The sequence below is a fragment of the Schistocerca gregaria genome, chromosome 7, assembly GCF_023897955.1.
Source record: "Schistocerca gregaria isolate iqSchGreg1 chromosome 7, iqSchGreg1.2, whole genome shotgun sequence".
NCBI lineage: Eukaryota > Metazoa > Arthropoda > Insecta > Orthoptera > Acrididae > Schistocerca > Schistocerca gregaria.
Window position 1 is genome coordinate 325,380,350 of NC_064926.1, and position 18,699 is coordinate 325,399,048.

An 18,699-nucleotide genomic window follows, 5' to 3' on the forward strand; every position below is an offset into this window, starting at 1 on the left:
TTTGGTCCCTTAGAAATTAACACACATCTGAACTTTTATCTTTTGGTGAGCAAAATTTTCAAATGTGTGTGAAATATAATGGGACTTAACTGCTAAGGTCATCGGTCCCTAAGCTTACAAACTACTTAACCTAAGTTATCCTAAGGACAAACACACACACCCATGCCCGAGGGAGGACTCGAACCTCCGCCGGGACCAGCCGCACAGTCCATGACAGCAGCGCCTCAGACTGCTCGCTAATCCCGCGCGACATTTGGTGAGCAGAGGCGCAAGTTTCTTTCCTTTTAAAACTCTGGCTCGCGAATTTCGCAATTCCCTGCAAAAGCCTTTCCTCTAGAGTAGAAATGTGGAAAGCACGGCACCACAACTTACGCCGAAGAAATGTAGCCATATGGCCTACGACCTATGATCTACGAGTGTCTGAGATCCGTACTTCCAGGTCGTAACATTGTAACTTATATGAATACTGTCTCATGAAAAGTATCTGGAAAGGCTTATGTAAAGTGGAACTGATCACTAGATGTCAAGAGAAACGGACCCGTCTGTGTAAAAGGAGCCAGAGCGTACTGTGTTATCAAATGAGAAACAGTATCAGCAGAAAGGATCAGTCAGGAGGGCTCAGTTCAAAAAATGGTTCAAATGGCTCTGAGCACTATGGGACTTGACATCTGAGGTCATCAGTGCCCTAGAACGTAGAACTACTTAAACCTAACTAACCTAAGGACATCACACAACACCCAGCCATCACGAGGCAGAGAAAATCCCTGACCCCGCCGGGAATCGAACCCGGGAACCCAAGCGTGGGAAGCGAGAACGCTACCGCACGACCACGAGATGCAGGCGATGTCACTGGAGACTGCTCATTTCTGAGGTATGGAGCTTTCTCGGGCACGCTGTACGATTTCCATGTGACAATATTCTTCGTCATTACCTTATAACAACTGGTGGTAGTTTTTTTCAACGATTTCACACTATATACTAGTGTTCAATCACATGCCCTGAAGTGAATGCACAAAGAAAGAAATCTTCTTTCCATAGACTAAAATAAGCTTTAAGAAATCTTGTTTCCATAGACAAAAATACCTTCCAGTGGCATGCAATAAACATATCGCAAGGCAGAGTTGACTCAGAATGAATGGATAACTAAAATATAAACTCACAAAGTGCACAAAATACATTCTGAAACACTACATTCATGTGTCCTGCAATTACTTAATTTAATGAAGTTACGTTTGAAAATTAAAATCTCTTATTGTTACTGCTCCCGTTCCTCCGCTTTTGGTTTCCCAACCGGCGTACTGCAATAGGCTTTAGTGACAGTACTTTTTTTTTCGAAGGTCAAAGGTATTATTTGTTCCAGTGTCTAGCTCCTATTAACATGTTTTCGTGCAAACAAATTTATTTTACGGATACAATACCTGGAAATACTTACACGTAACATTCATCGGACGTATACGGAATATTTACTGCCAATGCTTACTAAGACATAACTTTGAACACGGGGGTTCAGAAAATACCGGCTTATAGTTTCGGTTGCAGCAAAGCTCTGCACAATGAATTAACTTCGAAATTTTAAAATCAATTTCCCGTTTGGTCCCATTTCATTATAATTCGTTAGAGTGCGGGCGAGAATCGAAACCTGCGAGGAGAGAACGTGTTAATTTATTATGGGTTATCGCATTGCGGTATTGTATCTGCTTTCAAACGCGATATCATACTTATAACAATAAAACACGTATGACACCGATGTGAAAAAGGTACATGTTTTATTTTCAAAAATAAAAAGGCTGTAAAGGACTGAATGAATTTAATTGTGTCTCGGTTAATTTGAATATCTACGTACATAAAATGAAGAGTTCCCTGCACTGGACAATGTTACTGTTGGGTCTGGCTTCGTGGTTTATTTTTTATCATTTCGTGTATTCCAAGTGTCAGTCTTAATTGAAAAATAAGTCACGGAGAGGAAAAGCGTTTCTCGGAAAATGCGTACACAGCCCAATATTATGAAGAATGTGTTATTACAGTTACAACTTGAGTGAAATGCTAAAATTTTCTCTTCGTCTTAGCTAAGTACACAGGTGAAAGACGATATTTGTTAAAATATTTATAGTCAAACATTATGTACGGTTCATACCTGTAGACCGTAAAAACTGCTGCACAAAATTTGTCGTGAATAATTAAGGAACAGACTGATGATACTAATTACTGTTATGTAAATAAACAAGAAATTAAAACGACGTCCTTGATCGGTCATTGCCTCCACATAACAGACTATAATATTCTCATTCGTAGTACAAGAATCGACAGGACCTCAATCCCTCCCGCTGTTAAGGCACAGAAAACAACTTTGAAGTGGAAATAGTACGTCAGACCATTATTCATTGCTGAACAACTATGCCAACTTTTCTGAAATCGTCCTTTCTGGCCATCGATTTTCTAATAGGCCCAGATGCTATCTTTTAACCGACATCTGTGGATACCAAGCATAAATGCAGAGATTAAAATTGGTTGAAGCCAAAACTCGAGCACCTAAACTCCGTTATCATCACACAAGTATTCTCATCTGCACAATTCTCGTTAATGAACAAAGTTTGTGCTGTGGCACATCATGGGCACAATAATCTGGACTATTTTGTGATGGGATATAAATGTTTAGTAGCTCGCTTCAGACGTGCTAATAGCTCATCACAGAGAAACTATAAAGCGCCCAAAATTGAATTTTTCAGTTAAAATGATCGCAGTTCGTCGATTTCATTTCTCGAGAACGTATTATCACTGCTGATGCCTACTTTGAATGGCCTGAAAACTGTTAATGGCTAGATACTGCTGTGTACTGCATGGAGAGGCCCGTACATCTCTGTAACAGTACACGGGCTTCGAAGTTAAAGCTCATCCATTGCTAAATCCACGTCTTATACTACTACTGCAATTCTGAGATGTCTCCAGTCTAGTATATTGTACACAGCAGGCCAAGTTGCATGCACTCAATGCTCGACATGCTTCTACGTTCCATTATTTAGCTCCAAAGTTACCAGTTAGTAAAATAGTCAGAATTCTTTAGTCATGATATTGGGCAATGATGTGCGATGATTTATTATGAAGAGTTTTCTGTTGGTGGTGTAACCTGATGTACTTTTGAATAAAACCGGTTACACTTTATAAATGAGTGTCTGTACAGCTGTGACGGTTTCTTATTAACATAAAAAGTTACGAACGTTGCCCACGGCGAGACTGACTGCCACCTGATGTCGTTGCGGTAACATGACGCGGTGAGAAAAGTATACGGGGTGATTTAGTTGCCCCTACCGATGTCGTTTTATGAAACCCGCAATGTTATAATTACCTGCCGTTCGTGAACCACATGTGACATTTTCATGTTCTCTCGCTCACTACGTGCGAACTATTCGTCCTACAGAAAAAATGAACAAGACTCTATTGTAGGAAAGTTAATGTAGCTAAATTTCGTACTGGGATATGTTTTCGATGGAGGGCATTGTTTTAGAATTATTCAAGAAAAACTTACAAAAGTGACCTCCAAACGCACCTCCACTCTGCCAATCTGCCCTCGCCGATCTGGATTCCTAATATGTGATGCATGGCACTCGCTTCCACCACCGCAGAAAAAATAGCGACTGCGCGAATTATTTCAAACATTTCATCTTCTTTGCTCTAAAGCCCCTGGCTGAGTAGAGCAATTACATATTGTAAAATTGACTTTGTTTTATCTGACTATTTTGTGAATTTTAACTGCATAAAATGAACTGTCGTTGTATTCGTTAGGCCTTCTGACTACGAAACTGATGTGCTTTTAAGGTTTAATTTTGGATCAAGTTGTCAATGTAATTAGTTTTAGCGTAGCATTTGCAAAAGTCGTTTTTATTTCATTGCCATCAAGGGCGGCGTTTAAATTAATAGTATTAACGAAGTAGCCGACTATGCTAGTAGCGTAATAGAGCAATCAATAGAGACTTTAAAAAAATGTTGAATATCTGTGATAGTTCGTGTTTGCAGGAATTATTATACAATGGTAGGAGGTCTAATGTTGTGTGTACCGCACTGATTTTTTTAAAATAAAACTGATTTGTGCCTGATTTCACTCTGATAAGCTCAGTAATGTATGTAAATACCATAAATGTAAATGTGATTCAAAAAGTACTTGAAGTGAAGTCCAGCTGGACAGCAAGAAACTCTTTAGCACGCTATCCTCGCAATGAAAGTAGTTGTGAATCTTTGAGCAGTTTCTTTCATGAACTGTCAGGTTTCAGAGGGAGTGCCACGAACAAAATATCACAAATCCTGATGGTGAGGGATGAGTGCGGCGCTGGAGGTGTTTTTGAAGGTCACTTTTGTACACTTTTCTTGAATAAATTGAGAACCGTGGACTCCAGCCAAAATATATCCCAAGACAAAAATTAACCACATTACATTTCCTACAAAAGGTCACTGTTAATTTTTTCTGTAGTACTAACAGTTTGTGTCTTGCGAGAGAGAGCATTTGAAAATCTAGCACGTGGCTTATGAAGATCACAGGCAACATTGCGGGTTACATAAAAAGACATCGGTAGGGGCAGCTGAATCGCCCTGAATGAGCTGAGACGAATAGGATTGATTCTAACGACGATAAAGACGTCAAATGGAGAAATTCACTGATATAAGCGACTTTGAGAAAGAGCTGGTTGTTATGGCCTAGCACTCGGAAGAATCTTTTCGGTAACAGTGAAGCTGGCGTACTATTCGCTTGCTATTGTCTTGGGTGGTGCCAATGGAAAATGGATGAAGGACATTGAGAACATCAGGCTCTTGACACCGAAGTGAGAAGCTTCCCCGCTCTGTGAAGCAGGACATATCTGTGGCAGAACTAATGACGGAATGCAATGCTGGTGCACCCACAAGTATTCGGAGCTCACTGTTTAACGCACATTAATGGGGCTTCGCAGCAGATGATCCCCCTGTATTTCCATGTTTACCCAACGACATCGTCAATTACGATTGCAGTAAGTAGGGGAACATCGACATTGGACCATGGAAGAACTGAAACGTGTAGCCTGGTCGGATCAAGGACGTTTATAGTTACACCAGGTCGACGGTAGTGTCGGGCCGTCATAAAAGCGAACTGCTGCTCGAAATATTCAACATTTCACAATCGCGGCCCGGTGGGGACAGTGTCATTTGTGGGGGATATTCACCCGGGCTTCTGTGGAGCCTGTGGAAGTAAACGAAGGCTCTACAATAGCTGTGAACTAGGTCAACATTATTAGGTCCACACGCATCCTTTCATTCTTGATGTCGTCATCGACGACGAAGACAGCTTCCAGCATGATAACTGCCCCTGCCACAAGGCCAGAACGGCGCCACAGTGGTTTGTGGAGGATCAAAGTGAATTCACGTTGATGCTTGATCTGATCCCGGCGGAAGATATCTGGTACGCTATCGAGTGCCATCGCCTCCGTGTCCACAAATCACAGGTCAGTAATTGCGTGATCTGTGCCTAGACATTTGGTACCGCATAGCTCCGGAAACCTACTAAGAGCTTGTAGAATCGATGACATGCAGAATCGCTAAAGTACTGCATTTCAAAGGTGAACCGGCACGCTATTAAGTAGGTGGTCGTAATGTTTTGGTTCATCAGTGAGTTTAGAGGCCGTGAGTGGTGGCAGAGAAACTGGAATTAGAAAGCAAGGCGCCGCGTAGACGTACCTTTCTCGAGGGAGTCGATCTGCTCGTTGGTGAAGGAGGTGCGATTGCGCTGCAGCTTCCGTTTGAGGCGCAGGCGCAACTGAGAGTCCTCGTCGCCCGACGAGTTGTGCTCGGAGTTGCCGTCAGACGTCGTCTCGTGCGACAGCTCCCCCGTCACTGCGGCACAAATCACACAACGTGCTCAGCGCAGGAGCGAGGTTGTTCAGTTGGCAGTACACTAGCAGAGAACCAGAGGTCAGGCCTCGCCACTGCATACTGTGCCACACGAGCCCGGATATGGAACACCTCGTGTGATGAATATGGTCTGACCTCTCGTTCACTCCTTCATTAATCGTGGATCAGTTGCTTAATCTGAGATAGGAGCATTGTCTCAACTACCTACAGCAACGACAATATTACGAAAAGTAGTCATAAAGTTTTAATTACCTCGCCGAAAAAATTGAGTTATGCAATTAATTTTTTTGTTTTCAGGCTAGAGACAGTTTGTCTCTGCACGTCTTAAAAATAACCTCTTGCATCTAATTCTATACTTTTTATTTTAATGCATTCACACTTAATTTGTCAGTTTAAAAATCTAATGCAAAAATGTCGTCTTGCCTCAGTATTGGGGCAAGATGAATTTGACTACAGAGTATGAGTACAGTACTCACAAAATATATATTTTACTCATCGACAGCGTATTAATTAAATATTAATATAAGTTGTATAGAATAATCATCGTGTTTTTCAACAGTAATGATAGTCTTGTTACGACCAAATACGTTTCGCTTTAATCTAAAGCATCTTCAGTGTAAGGTTTTCTGCTGTTTACTTCATTCTTACTGTTCCTCCAAGTGTATGCGTTAGATTGTAGCACACAGCTCTTTCGCTGGACTAGATGGATTCACGTTTCTGAGTTTTGAAGAACCACTGTCATCTCGTCATTTCGTGGCACACAAATATGGAATAGAAAGAAACTTCTTTTCGTGGTATAGTATGTACAAGTTAATGTTCTGAGCATTGTTATTGTTGGTTTGGTAGCGCAACCTGATTGACGCTATATGGTAGTGTCTGTTTGACCGTTTGAAATGGTGTAATATTTTATCTGTTTACGTATTAAGTCTACACAAAGGTATTTAAAAACCAACGAAGAGAAATATTTAAAATTTTGAAATTAGATTTTTCGGTCGCTTGAGATTAGATCTCCTGGCCTCTTGCGTGAAAGTAAGCTGCCCTGATCAGTCAGCTGTGGAAACGAACCCCAGCACATTAAAACTATACGCCAGATCGGAACTCGGCCGTGCGGTTTGAAGCGTCATGTCACGGATTGCGTGGCCCCTCCCGCCGGAAGTTCGAGTCCTCCCTCGGGCATGGGTGTGCGTGTTGTTCTTAACATAAGTTAGTTTGCGTAGTGTGTAACACCAGGGACCGACGACCTCAGCAGTTTGGTCCCTTAGGAATTCACACACATTTGAACAGTTTTTCGTAACTCGAATCCGGAACCTTCCTTTCGCTGGCATTGCTCATAGCTACTGGGCTGTTATCAGGTGTTAGGTGGGGCAAGTTGGTTAAAATGCACAAATTCCCATGCGCTCATAGCTAGTTGGGAGCTCCATAATGGCGAACTTCCGACCTATATTGATCCTGAAAATTTTATTCGATTCCTCATTCCCTACTCTTCTCTGACTCCGTGACTAAGTGACTCTCTGACTGAGTATATTAGGCTGGACAATGGCGGAAGATGTGCGCTACGAAGGCCCATGTAGAACGAATGAGCAGCGAGCTTACGATGAGGGAGGACCTGCCGCCCCATCCCTCACCCCCACCCCCACCACTCTCCCGCGACTGGCAGCGAGCCTCATGTTTACTCGTGGCCTGCGCTGCCTTCTCTACTCTACCCCACTCTTCCACCGCGCGCCACTCGCGTGGCTGCGCCTGCAGCAGCGCGATACACACACACGCGCCTGTACGCTCGGCTGCCTGCCTTCAGGCGCTGCTCCGATCCAGCCGCCCCGCGTAATTAAAACTTGCAGACTCGCTTCGTCACGCTCGCGGCCGCGTACGCGTCCGCTCCAGTCGCTCATAATATTGGCCACGGCTTTTTATTTTGCTACCGCAATTATTAATGGACTCTTTTCCGTGCTCGCTATATTGGAACAAATAGAGGACTGTGGTTTATTTTTCATTCAGGATATGGCGTGATTAAAACGATTGTCGTGAAACAGAAACTGTTTCCGTTTCTGCGAATGCAAGGGGCAACCTTTTCCGATAAAGACACGTCTCGGAGTTTCTCAGTGATCACTTTTGTCCTCTAGAAAGGCGTAACGATATCTACAAACAGAAGGCAATGTTATTTTGCTTCGACACACAAAAAACCACACAAGGGTATAACAGCTATCGATATTCCATGAGATATTGATATGAAGCTCCGATGTACGTAAATGGTACCGAGTTTACAGGACAGATTTACAAGTTTCACTGATCACGCACTGAGACTTCAAAAGAGAAAATACTCGTCGTTTTAAAGGCATTATTGTTTGCAAACGAAAGATAAACGAATCCAATGAAGTGAATATTATGCTTCCACAACCAGCATCGATTTGAATAAAATTTGGCCGTATCGTTGAAGAACTTCAGCTTCATAGCTGATTTACTGTTTCATAATAACGCGATCTAACACTAAAAACGATTTTATTCGGACTGAGTGTGTGGTAGATTCAACCGTACCTGGGAGCTGTATGTATCGAATTTTAAACTATGTTTAAATGATACTCTAAATGCAAGTAATAAGCATCTGGTGAGTGAATAATATCTTAGACGGCTTCCCCAACTACCTAGTATGAAAACGGGTAGGAAATATGACAATCTTGGAGAATCACAAAAATCAGTGGACCCGTATGAAAGGATCTGGTCTACTACCTCTCACTTATTTAGATTTACCCCAATATTTCGAGATAACGGAGGTCCGATACGAAGTCAAAGAGTCTAAGAATGTGAATTAAAAAGTCTCTCTTTCAGAACAAAACCTTACCTTTCCTGTACGACTCGTAAGAATTATGCAGTTTTGCAGTGCAGTCGAAACATTCTAAAGCGAAACTAGCTGCAATGTTCCCCAATAAGGAAATTAACACAATCGTTCACCTTATCGTTTACAGTCCGAATAATTTTCGACAAATTGGCTAATGAAGATGCAAGGGCGCACGTCTAATGCAGGTCTGTTCTAATTTTCAGCCTGCCAGTCACTGTTTACGTAATTCAAGAACTATTCAAAAATGGTTCAAATGGTTCTTAAGCACTATGGGCCTTAACATCTAGGTCATCAGTCCCCTAGCCGGCCGGAGTGGCCGTGCTGTTCTGGGCGATACAGTCTGGAACCGAGCGACCGCTACGGTCGCAGGTTCGAATCCTGCCTCGAGCATGGATGTGTGTGTTGTCCTTAGGTTAGTTAGGTTTAATTAGTTCTAAGTTCTAGGCGACTGATGACCTCACAAGTTAAGTCCAATAGTGCTCAGTGCCATTTGAACCATCAGTCCCCTAGACTTAGAATTACTTAAACCAAACTAACTTTCTACGTGGGAGGAGTCCACTTGTACTCGACGACACACTCGAGTGACGAGTGGGCAGCGCCAGAGACTCAAGAGTTGAGTCACGGAGACGGCCCCAGTTCGGAGATGACATCACAGGACTCACCGGCGAGCTGAAAGCGAGTACACGCCGCTCATTTTTGACCTCTGCTGTGCTCGGTATCGCAACAGAACTGGAATGCCGCACCGAAGTCATGGCGGCAGGGGTGGCAGCAATTCGCCGATCGCCGCTGGCACGGCGTGGCGCGTGCGCTGTGCTGGACCACCCTGATGCCTTCAGCAGCAGCCGTGAGGGGGCGGGGCTGGGCGGCGAGGGGTAATGGTGGGGGGCGTTGACCGCGCCGCCGACACACGTCTTCAGGCGGTGGGCTTTCCTGAGCACAGACCACCGCGATGACTTAAGCTGGATCCCCACGCGCAACTAAAGTCGCGCCACTCGAGAGACGCCTACGAAGCTGCACAGGGGGAAACCTCCCGATTCCGATGGCGCCAACGAAATGACGCGACGTTATGCCATGTCACTACATGGACAATTGCTCAGAAAACTTCGGGTATAACCGAGCGGTCTGAGGCTCTGCAGTCATGGACTGTACGGCTGGTCCCGCGGAGATTCGAGTCCTCCCTCGGGCATGGGTGTGTTTGTTTGTCCTTAGGATAATTTAGGTTAAGTAGTGTGTAAGCTTAGGGACTGATGACCTTTGCAGTTAAGTCCCGAAAGATTTCACACACATTTGAACATTTTTGAAAACTTCGGGAACATCTTTCAGGGCGGACACTACAAGAAATTCTTGAAGCCTCTGCGTATCTGTGTTCGACCATCCTAATTTAGATTTTCTATGATTTCCCTAAATCACTCCATGCTAATGCCTTTGAACGGGAACGACCGATTTCGTCCCCTATCCTTGACACAGTCCGACCTTGTGCTCTGTCTCTAAGGATCTCGTTGTCGACCGTACTTTAAATGCTAATCTTCCTTCCTTTCTTATATGTATCTGTTCGCCTCCTTAGCTGAGTGTTAGGGTTGATGACTGCCGTGTGGAGAGCCGGGTCTAAATCAAGGTACTGCTGGGGATATTTCATTGGTGGCGGATCAACTAAAACAAAATAAATATGCGTAACTAATTCTTTGTTTGTAAAAGAGCGTGCTGGAACGTAATGCCTCCGATTTTTTGTGTGATAACTCAAAGCCGCGCGAACCTTGACAAGACGCCATAGACCGGATGGATTCCCCGCGCGGCCTCATAGATTCGAACATAACGCGAGTGATAAGGGAGCTCAAATGGGGGTCCCTGGAGGGAAGATGACTACTGAGCAAATTTACAGAGCTGGCGTCTGTAGGTTACTGCAGACCCGTTCGACTGTTGCTAACGTACATTTCTTGTAAGGACCACGAAGATCAGAAAAATTAGTGCCCGTACGGAGGGATATAGACAATGATTTTCCCCGCGCTCTATTTATGAGTGGAATAGGAAAGGAAACGACTTGTAGTTGTGTAAGGTACCCACCGCCATGCACCTAACGGTGGCTTGCGGAGTATGTACTCAGATGTAGGAGTAGAATGAGAAAGAGGAAGCCCTCTCATCTATGCCAACGGTCTTGCCGCAGTGGCAACGCCGGTTTCCGTCAGATGATGATGATGTTTGGTTTGTGGGACGCTCAACTGCGCGGTTATCGGCGCCCGTACATGTTCCCAACCTTTGCTCAGTCGAATTTCGCCACTTTCCTGGATGATGATGAAATGATGAGGAAAGCACAAAAACCCAGTCATCTCGAGGCAGGTGAAAATCCCTGACCCAGCCGGGAATCGAACCCGGGACCCCGTGCTCGGGAAGCGAGAACACAACCACGAGCTGCGGACGGTTCCCGTCAGATCACCAAAGACTATCAGCCATAGATAGGACAAGGATGGGTGACGATACGGGTCTGTCGAGCGCTATTGGGAAGAGGCATTTCCCATTTACAGTCGCTCCCATCAGCCACCGTGCCGGGTGTCAACTTCGTTTGCGCGAGTAATGATTCAAATGGCTCTGAGCACTATGGGACTTAACATCTGAGCTCATCAGTTACCTAGAATTTAGAACTACTTAAACCTAACTAACCTAAGGACATCACACACACCCATGCCCGAGGCAGGATTCGAATCTGCGACCGTAGCGGTCGTGCAGTTCCAGACTGAAGGGCCTAGAACCGCTCGGCCACACCGGCCGGCGCGCGAGTAATACTCAGCCCTTGTGAGACCAATCTTGGAGCTGCTTGTTCGAGAAGCAGTGTCTTCGGTGATGAAAGCTGACAACGGCCGGTAGAGCGGTGTGCTGACAGCATGCCCCTGCACATCCGCATTCTGTGACGCGGGTGAGGATGACATGGCTCTCGGTCGGTGCCATAGGGTTTTCCTAGGCCTATTCGGACCGTTGGTTTTTTTCTATCATATGTGGTAGTTCCCGCTTCACTAGCTTCCAGTTAAACCACTCTGTAAATGGCAAAAGAAAACTGTCCGGCTAGCGCGTCTCACGAGAAGAGAAGAGCGACGAATTTAGAAACACGGCGCATCCGGAAGCGTACAGTAGTATTTTCTACATGTCATCCGTGAACGCGATCGGAAGTACTGCGGCACATACAAGATAGCGCGGCTCGTGAAGTAAAAATGTGGTGGTTGTAGCTGACCCCATTTGTGCGCCACTCGGAGCTGTCACTTGTAGCCTAGGAGTAATTTCCTGAGAGGGCTCTGGTAGCGGGGCTGACCTCGCCGGTACCTGGGGAGGCCATCCGTCTTCCCGGCGACAGCTGCTTTAATTAATGCTCGGCCCGGGGCTACGACTGAGGCGGCCGTCCGTTTTTGTGGGCCGCTGCCGCCGCAATTAAACGCCACGCCGCCCAACAATTAGATTGTTCTGCGGCCGCCGCGATAAGAATCGCCGAGTGGATAGTGTCTGGCCGTGAGCCGCATTACTGGCTATACCGGCTAATGGACGGCGGGTGCCGTTCCGATACGCGTGGCGGAAGACGGTGACACGTACCGCTACACCAGAAGAGCGCTTTCTTCCAAAAAACGTTTGAGTGCTCCGGTCTGAACAGTGGATCGGGGGAAATTCCGAGACACTTCGGTGCCAGCAGCGCACAAGACGCTCCGTAGCTGTGGACCCGGTTCTAAATGTCCATCGCCTGCATTCACCTTTGCAATGTTCCTTCGGAAACTAGTTATGATAGACCGGCATTCACTGATCTGTCGAGTTTCAAACCGACTGTCAGGCGCAAGATTCGTATCCAGTCATTGTCAAGTAATATCTTTTTACGACCATTTATTATACACCACATTACAAGACTGTGAGCGGAACACCGTTCCTTGTCTACACTTTGGAAAGACTCCTTTAGTACACCAGTAAATCGGCAGCATACCATGAACGGCACATTATTCGACCGAGCACGACCAACCCGGAGCTATGGAGGCTGGCAATAATGAGACTGATGTGAAAAAAAAGTTGCTTATCGTTTTAGTCAAGTTTACTGCTGTCTCCTTCAAAGTAGTTCCCTTCGGATTGCACACACATTTTCCAGCGCACCTGCCATTGATGGTAACATTTCTGGAACTCTTCTTCTGTGATATCCTCCAAGACTCTCCTCATAGCTTCTTGGACATCTTGTGTTGTTTGAAAATGGTGCCCCTTCAGCGCCGTCTGACTCTTGGAAATAGAAAAAAGTCGCACGGAGCGATATCTGGTGAATAAGGTGGCTGTTGTAGTACTGAAACTTAATTTGAAGTTAAAAATTGCTGTACTGACAGAGCAGTATGGGATGGCGCCTTATCGTGATGCAGAATCCAATTATCAGCAATGTTGGCACTGATACGAAGAACTCTTTTAAGAAGTCTTTGTAAAATTTCCTTGCAGTAATATTGGTTAACTGTTAGTCCAGGAGGTACTCACTCTTTATGAACAATTCCCTGGGAATCAAAGAAGCACACAAGCATGCATTTCACTTTTGACTTTGACATGCGAGTTTTTTGGTCTGCGTGATCCCTTTGAGCACCATTGTGAACTTTGGCGTTCTGTCCCTGGATCGTACTGAAAAAACCAACTGTCATCACCAGTGATAACACGGCTCAACAATTCTGGATTCATTTCCGTTTGCTGTAACAGATCGGCTGCCACATATTTCAGTGTTTCTCGCTGTTATGGTGTGAGATTTTTGGGGACCATTTTTGCACAAATCTTTCTCATATCGAGATCTTCAGTTATTATTAGACGAACCGTTTCTCGGTTAATGATCAGTTCTTCTGCAATTATTTTCACGGATAATATTTGATCACATCGTACGAGTTCACGCACTCTGGCCAAGTTGACATCCGTCAGTGAGGTTGATGGTCGTCCACACCGGTCTTCAAAATTCGTTCTGCCCTCACTACATATTTTATGCCAACGAAAAACTTGAACTCTTGACATAATCTCCTCTCCAAAAGCCTTCTGAAGCTTACCGTAAGTTGTCGTCACGTTTTCACCCAATTTAACGCAAAAAGAAATGGCATACCGTTGCGCAATATTATGCAGTTCCATTTCCGTGACGAGAGACACAAACAAATGTTAACTGATTACAGCACAACTCACGACTGTGCAGTTGCATCGATGTGCCGCTTGGACTAGAAGCAGCTTATAGACCAAGGTCAAAGATATTGTGCCTACGCAAGCGTGCAGGGTTTCCACATGTTGCAAAGAAAATCAGTCTCATTATTTTATTGTCGCGCCTCGAATGCTATGTATGAAATTATGCCAATCTGGTGGGGCTCCGTGGCTGGGCTCCGTCCCACAGCGAAATGAAGTCGGGAACTTTTTCCGTCAGCTGAGTCAACAACCAGAAAGAAAGCATGTAGAATTAGGTTATGCCTGTAAGATTCTGCGAAGAAGAAAGAACCAAAGACCGCGCAGTTGATTATGACGCAGATAAAATCATGTTTCGGAGAATCATTGTCATGTTCCAGAGGGGCATGACGGTTTTGTCTGCCACATACTTTCAAATTATGTATGTTTACTGTGCCACTGAAGTAAAATGTCGCTTTGTCAGAGAAAACAAGTCTCTCTGTGAAACCATCCACCTCCTTCCGCGCTTGAAAATCAGGGCATCATCGTCTCCGTTTGGTTTATCGGCTGGTTTTAGCGCCGGCAACACTTGAATGCTGTAGCCCTTGAACTGCAGACGCTTTCACAACATACGCGACAACTGACACTGCGACACATTCACTTCTCTGATGGCACAAAACGTTCGTTTCCTGCACGTTCTGCCGTAGGTCGTACTATTGCTCTCGAAACCTTCACCACTTCAGTACTGACGGACTGCCATCCTATGGTTCTCTTCTTGCATATGCATCCTGCGTCTCCGAATTACTTTGCACAACCAGCAGTGTTGTGACTGTGGTATGCACTAGACCGAATATGGTCCAACAACATCTTTGAGCAACGATTATTGGTGATATTTTGGCGTATTCTATGACACAATACGCCTTTTCTATCGCAGGTGCCACCATTTCGCGTAATAACGCCAGCGAATAAGAACAACATCGACTTTCCAGTGTTACATTGCTACCAACTAAACTGTGAGAGTTAAAGTTTCAGTCTATAAGTGTATTGCTGAAACAGAGTCATTACTGTATTCCCTTTTTGTCTCGTTCATTTTGAATTATCGTGTATTTTGACAGACACTTCTACTCTCTTCATCTACCTGTTTCGCTACCTATCCAATAAGGATGGCCCAAAAGGACTACCAGGAAGAATTTCACCCAATAACTCCACTTCATCAGAAATAGAGCGAGAAAACTCCCTTTTATAAGTGACGCAGGTCTTTGTAGAGCTAACCGGGAACACTAGAAGATCCTGAAGATGATCCGTATAAAGTTCGAAACGTCCCTTTAGAACGAAAAATTTAAAGAGGAGCAGGAGAAGGTCTAGCACACTAAACTGAGGTGACAAAAGTCATGGGGTACGTCCTAACATCCTGTCAGATTTCCTTTCTCCAGGCGTAGTACAGCAACTCGGCGTGGCATGGACTCAATAAGTCGTTCGAATATAGAGTTATGCTGCTTCTATAGCCGTCCCTAATTGTGAAAGTGTCGCCGGTACAGAATCTCGATTATTTCCCATAAATGTTCGATGGGATTCATGTCGGGCAATCTGGGCGCCGAAATCATTTGCTCCGCGCGGTTTGAGGTTCCATTTTACAGACTGCGCGGCCGCTGCCTCGGGCATGGCTGTGTGTGTTGTTCTTAGCGTAAGTTAGTTTAAGTAGTGTGTAAGTCTAGGGAACAATGACCTCAGCAGTTTGGTCCCTCAGGAATTCACACACATTTGAACATTTGAAATCATTTGCTCGGATTCTGCAGAATGTTCTTCAAACCAATAGCGAACAATTGTGCCTCGTTGACATGGCGCAACGTCATTCACAAAAATTCCATCGCTGTTTGGGAACATGAAATCCATGAATGACCGAAGGTAGCCGAACATAACCATTTCCTGTCAGCTGGACCAGAGGACCCAACCCATTCCACGTAAACACGGCCCACATCATTATGGAGCCACCACTAGCTTGCACAGTGTCTTGCTGACAACATTGGTCCATGGCTTCATGGGCTCTGCGCCACACTCGAACCGCACCATCAGCTCTTACCAACTGAAATCGAGACTCATCTGACCAGGCCACCGTTTTCGAGTTGTCCTATATGGTCACGAGCTCAGAAGAGGCGATGCTGCAGCCGATGTCGTGTTGTTAGCAAAGGCACTCGCGTCGGTCGTCTGCTGCCTTTGCCCACTAACGCCAAATTTCGCCGCACTGTCCTGATGAATGCGTTCGTTGTACGTCCCACATTGATTTCTACGGTCGTTTCATACTGTGTAGCTTGTCTGTTAGCACTGACACGCCTACGCAAACGGCGCTGCTCTCGGTCGTTAAGTGAAGGCCATCGGCTACTGTGTTGCCCGTGGTGAGAAGTAATGCCTGAAATTTCGTATTCTGGGCACATCCTTGACACTGCCGATCTCGGAAGCATTGAATTCCGTAGCGATTTCTGAAATGGAATGTCTCATGCGTCTAGCTCCAACTACCACTCCGCGTTCAAAATCTGTTAATTCCAGTGGTGTGGCCATAATCACGTCGCAAACCTTTTCACGTGAATCACCTGAGTACAAATGACAGCTCGGCTAATGAACTGCCCTCCTACACCTTGTGTAAGCTATGATACCGCCATCTGTATATGTGCATATTGCTATCCCTCGGGTTCTGTCACCTCAGTGTTGAGGACTTTAGCTTAACTGAAAGCAGCCAAGAAAACCTTAGTGTCCGTGTCAGTGTTGTCGCAACTGAGTCGGTTGTTCATCTACAGGTGATTATCGTTACATCGATGTTTTGGACGCTGGGGGCCCGCCACGGCGGAGTGGGACAGAGGGCGCTCCGCCCACGCCGCGCGTGTTTACGGCGCCGTGGCGCACGTGGCGCCAGATTCAAGGGCCCGCGCTGTTAACGATCGCTGCGCAGTGCTTACTGCCGCCCCGCCTCCACCCCCGCTCGTTTTTAAGGCCACTTTATTCCCTCCATTAATTCGGCACTTTTCAAAACATTACTCCCGCTCGTTAGTATGGAAATACGCATCTACGGCTTGCACGGGAGAGAGACAGAGCTCGCCGCTGTCGCTCTCACATTTACCGCAGCGAGCGAGACGTGCGCGTCCGGCCGGTATCGAATAACACGCAGCCGTAGCGATCGAGTTAATCACTGCTGGAGCGAGCGCTCCTGCCTGAAATGGTTATGTCCTTTAGTTACTGCTCAGCGCCCGGCCACTGCTGCGTCAGTTGACACCGGGCGCTGACTCTAAAGGGCAGTTGTGGCTGAGGAATCAACCGCGGATTTCTTTGGGGAGACACTGCCTGGATGAGCATAACACACAATGAAACAATTACGATTTTCACAGTGATTTCCATTTCGCGAACAATTATTTCTTACTTTCCGAATAGCCCTCATTTATAACGACATGTTGAGTGGTAGCACTTTTAAAATCCAAAATGCCCAATCGAAAGAGCGACCTCTGCTCGGCGAGCACGTAGGCAAGCTAGGCTGTCACGTAGGCAAGCCAGGCTGTCCTGAACACTGTCTGAAAGGCCGACCGTAGTGAAGATTTTTAACAGTTAATCAACATGTTTAGAAACTCTGTTACTAACAAAATGACTGAAATTTCTTCGGTGAACGTCGATGAAGGTACCGATTCATCTGTGAGGGGCGTTCAATAAATAAAGCAACACATTTTTTTCACCGCCACTTTCGGTTGAAAACCGCAGAATTTGACGTGGGACATCGAGGAATATTCCCGCTTCAGACAAATTAGTTTCGTGACGTTCCGACAGATGGCGGCGTTACACGTAGCTTTCAAAGGGTCGTCTGTTACAGAGTTGTGTTCCAGGTAGATAGCTGCTATTGAGTTCCTCTTGTCGGAAAACCAGAAAAACGCAGACATTCGTAGATGCCTGTAGAATGTCTGCGGAGACCTTGCAGTGAACAAAAGCATGGTATTGTAAGAAAATGAAAGACCTACAGTCGTACTTAAGTTGTCATTTATTGCGTAGCTACCAGTTTCAGAGCTTCAATGTACCATCTTCAGGCCTTAGTTGATGCTGAAGGGATTATCACGATCCACATATACGATGCATCAGCGGCCAACATAACTGGTTTACGCAAACTACATTTACTGTGATGTCCCCCTCCAACCACCCACTATTGTCAGTTGATGGTTGGAGAGACGACATCACAGTTACAGATAGTCTACGTAAACCAGTTATGTTGGCCTCTGATGCATCGTATTTATGGATCGTGACAGCCACTTCAGCATCAACTAAGGCCTGAAGATGGTGCAATGAAGCGCCGAAACTGGCAGCTACACAATAAATGAGACCGTATGGACGGCTGTAGGCGTTTCATTTTTTTACAGTCGTGAATGGCCGTAGTCCTCCACACCTCCAGTCAAAAGGATAGACACACACAAAGAAAAGTAAGGTAAGTTATTGGGAGAGACGTCCATCATCATCACGATAAGGTTGCGCAAACCCCTCCGATCTCGCATGTGCCTGACGGTTGCACACAGCTGTGACTCCTGCGGTCTTTGAACGTGCGGACACTCTCAATCGAAGTGATCGACGGATCGCAATTAAACACTCCTTCTCCACGACAGTGCAAAGCCTCACACAATCCTGCGCACCTGAGTGGAGTCCACAAAACTCCACTGAACTGTTCTTCCTCAACTACCGTGCAGCTCAGATCTCGCACATTTCGACTTCCATCTGTTTGGTCCAATGAAGGTTTCGTTCATCGGGAAGCAGTACGGGGATGACAGGAAGGTTACTGATGCAGCAAGACGTCAACCAGTAGAGTGGTACCATGCGGGCATACAGGCACCCTAGTAAGGTGGTGT

The 18,699-nt window shown here is 45.6% G+C and overlaps 1 protein-coding gene across 2 annotated transcripts in view; it reads right to left on the bottom strand.

Moving 5' to 3' along the window:
- The window catches only part of LOC126282183 (paired box protein Pax-6), a 345,047-nt gene that overhangs the window by 60,034 nt on the left and 266,314 nt on the right, over nucleotides 1-18,699 (bottom strand). For both annotated transcript variants that reach the window (XM_049981715.1, XM_049981714.1), the window contains one exon: nucleotides 5,698-5,853. In XM_049981715.1, coding sequence (XP_049837672.1) covers nucleotides 5,698-5,853 — 156 coding nt within the window. The remainder of the gene's footprint in view (nucleotides 1-5,697; nucleotides 5,854-18,699) is intronic.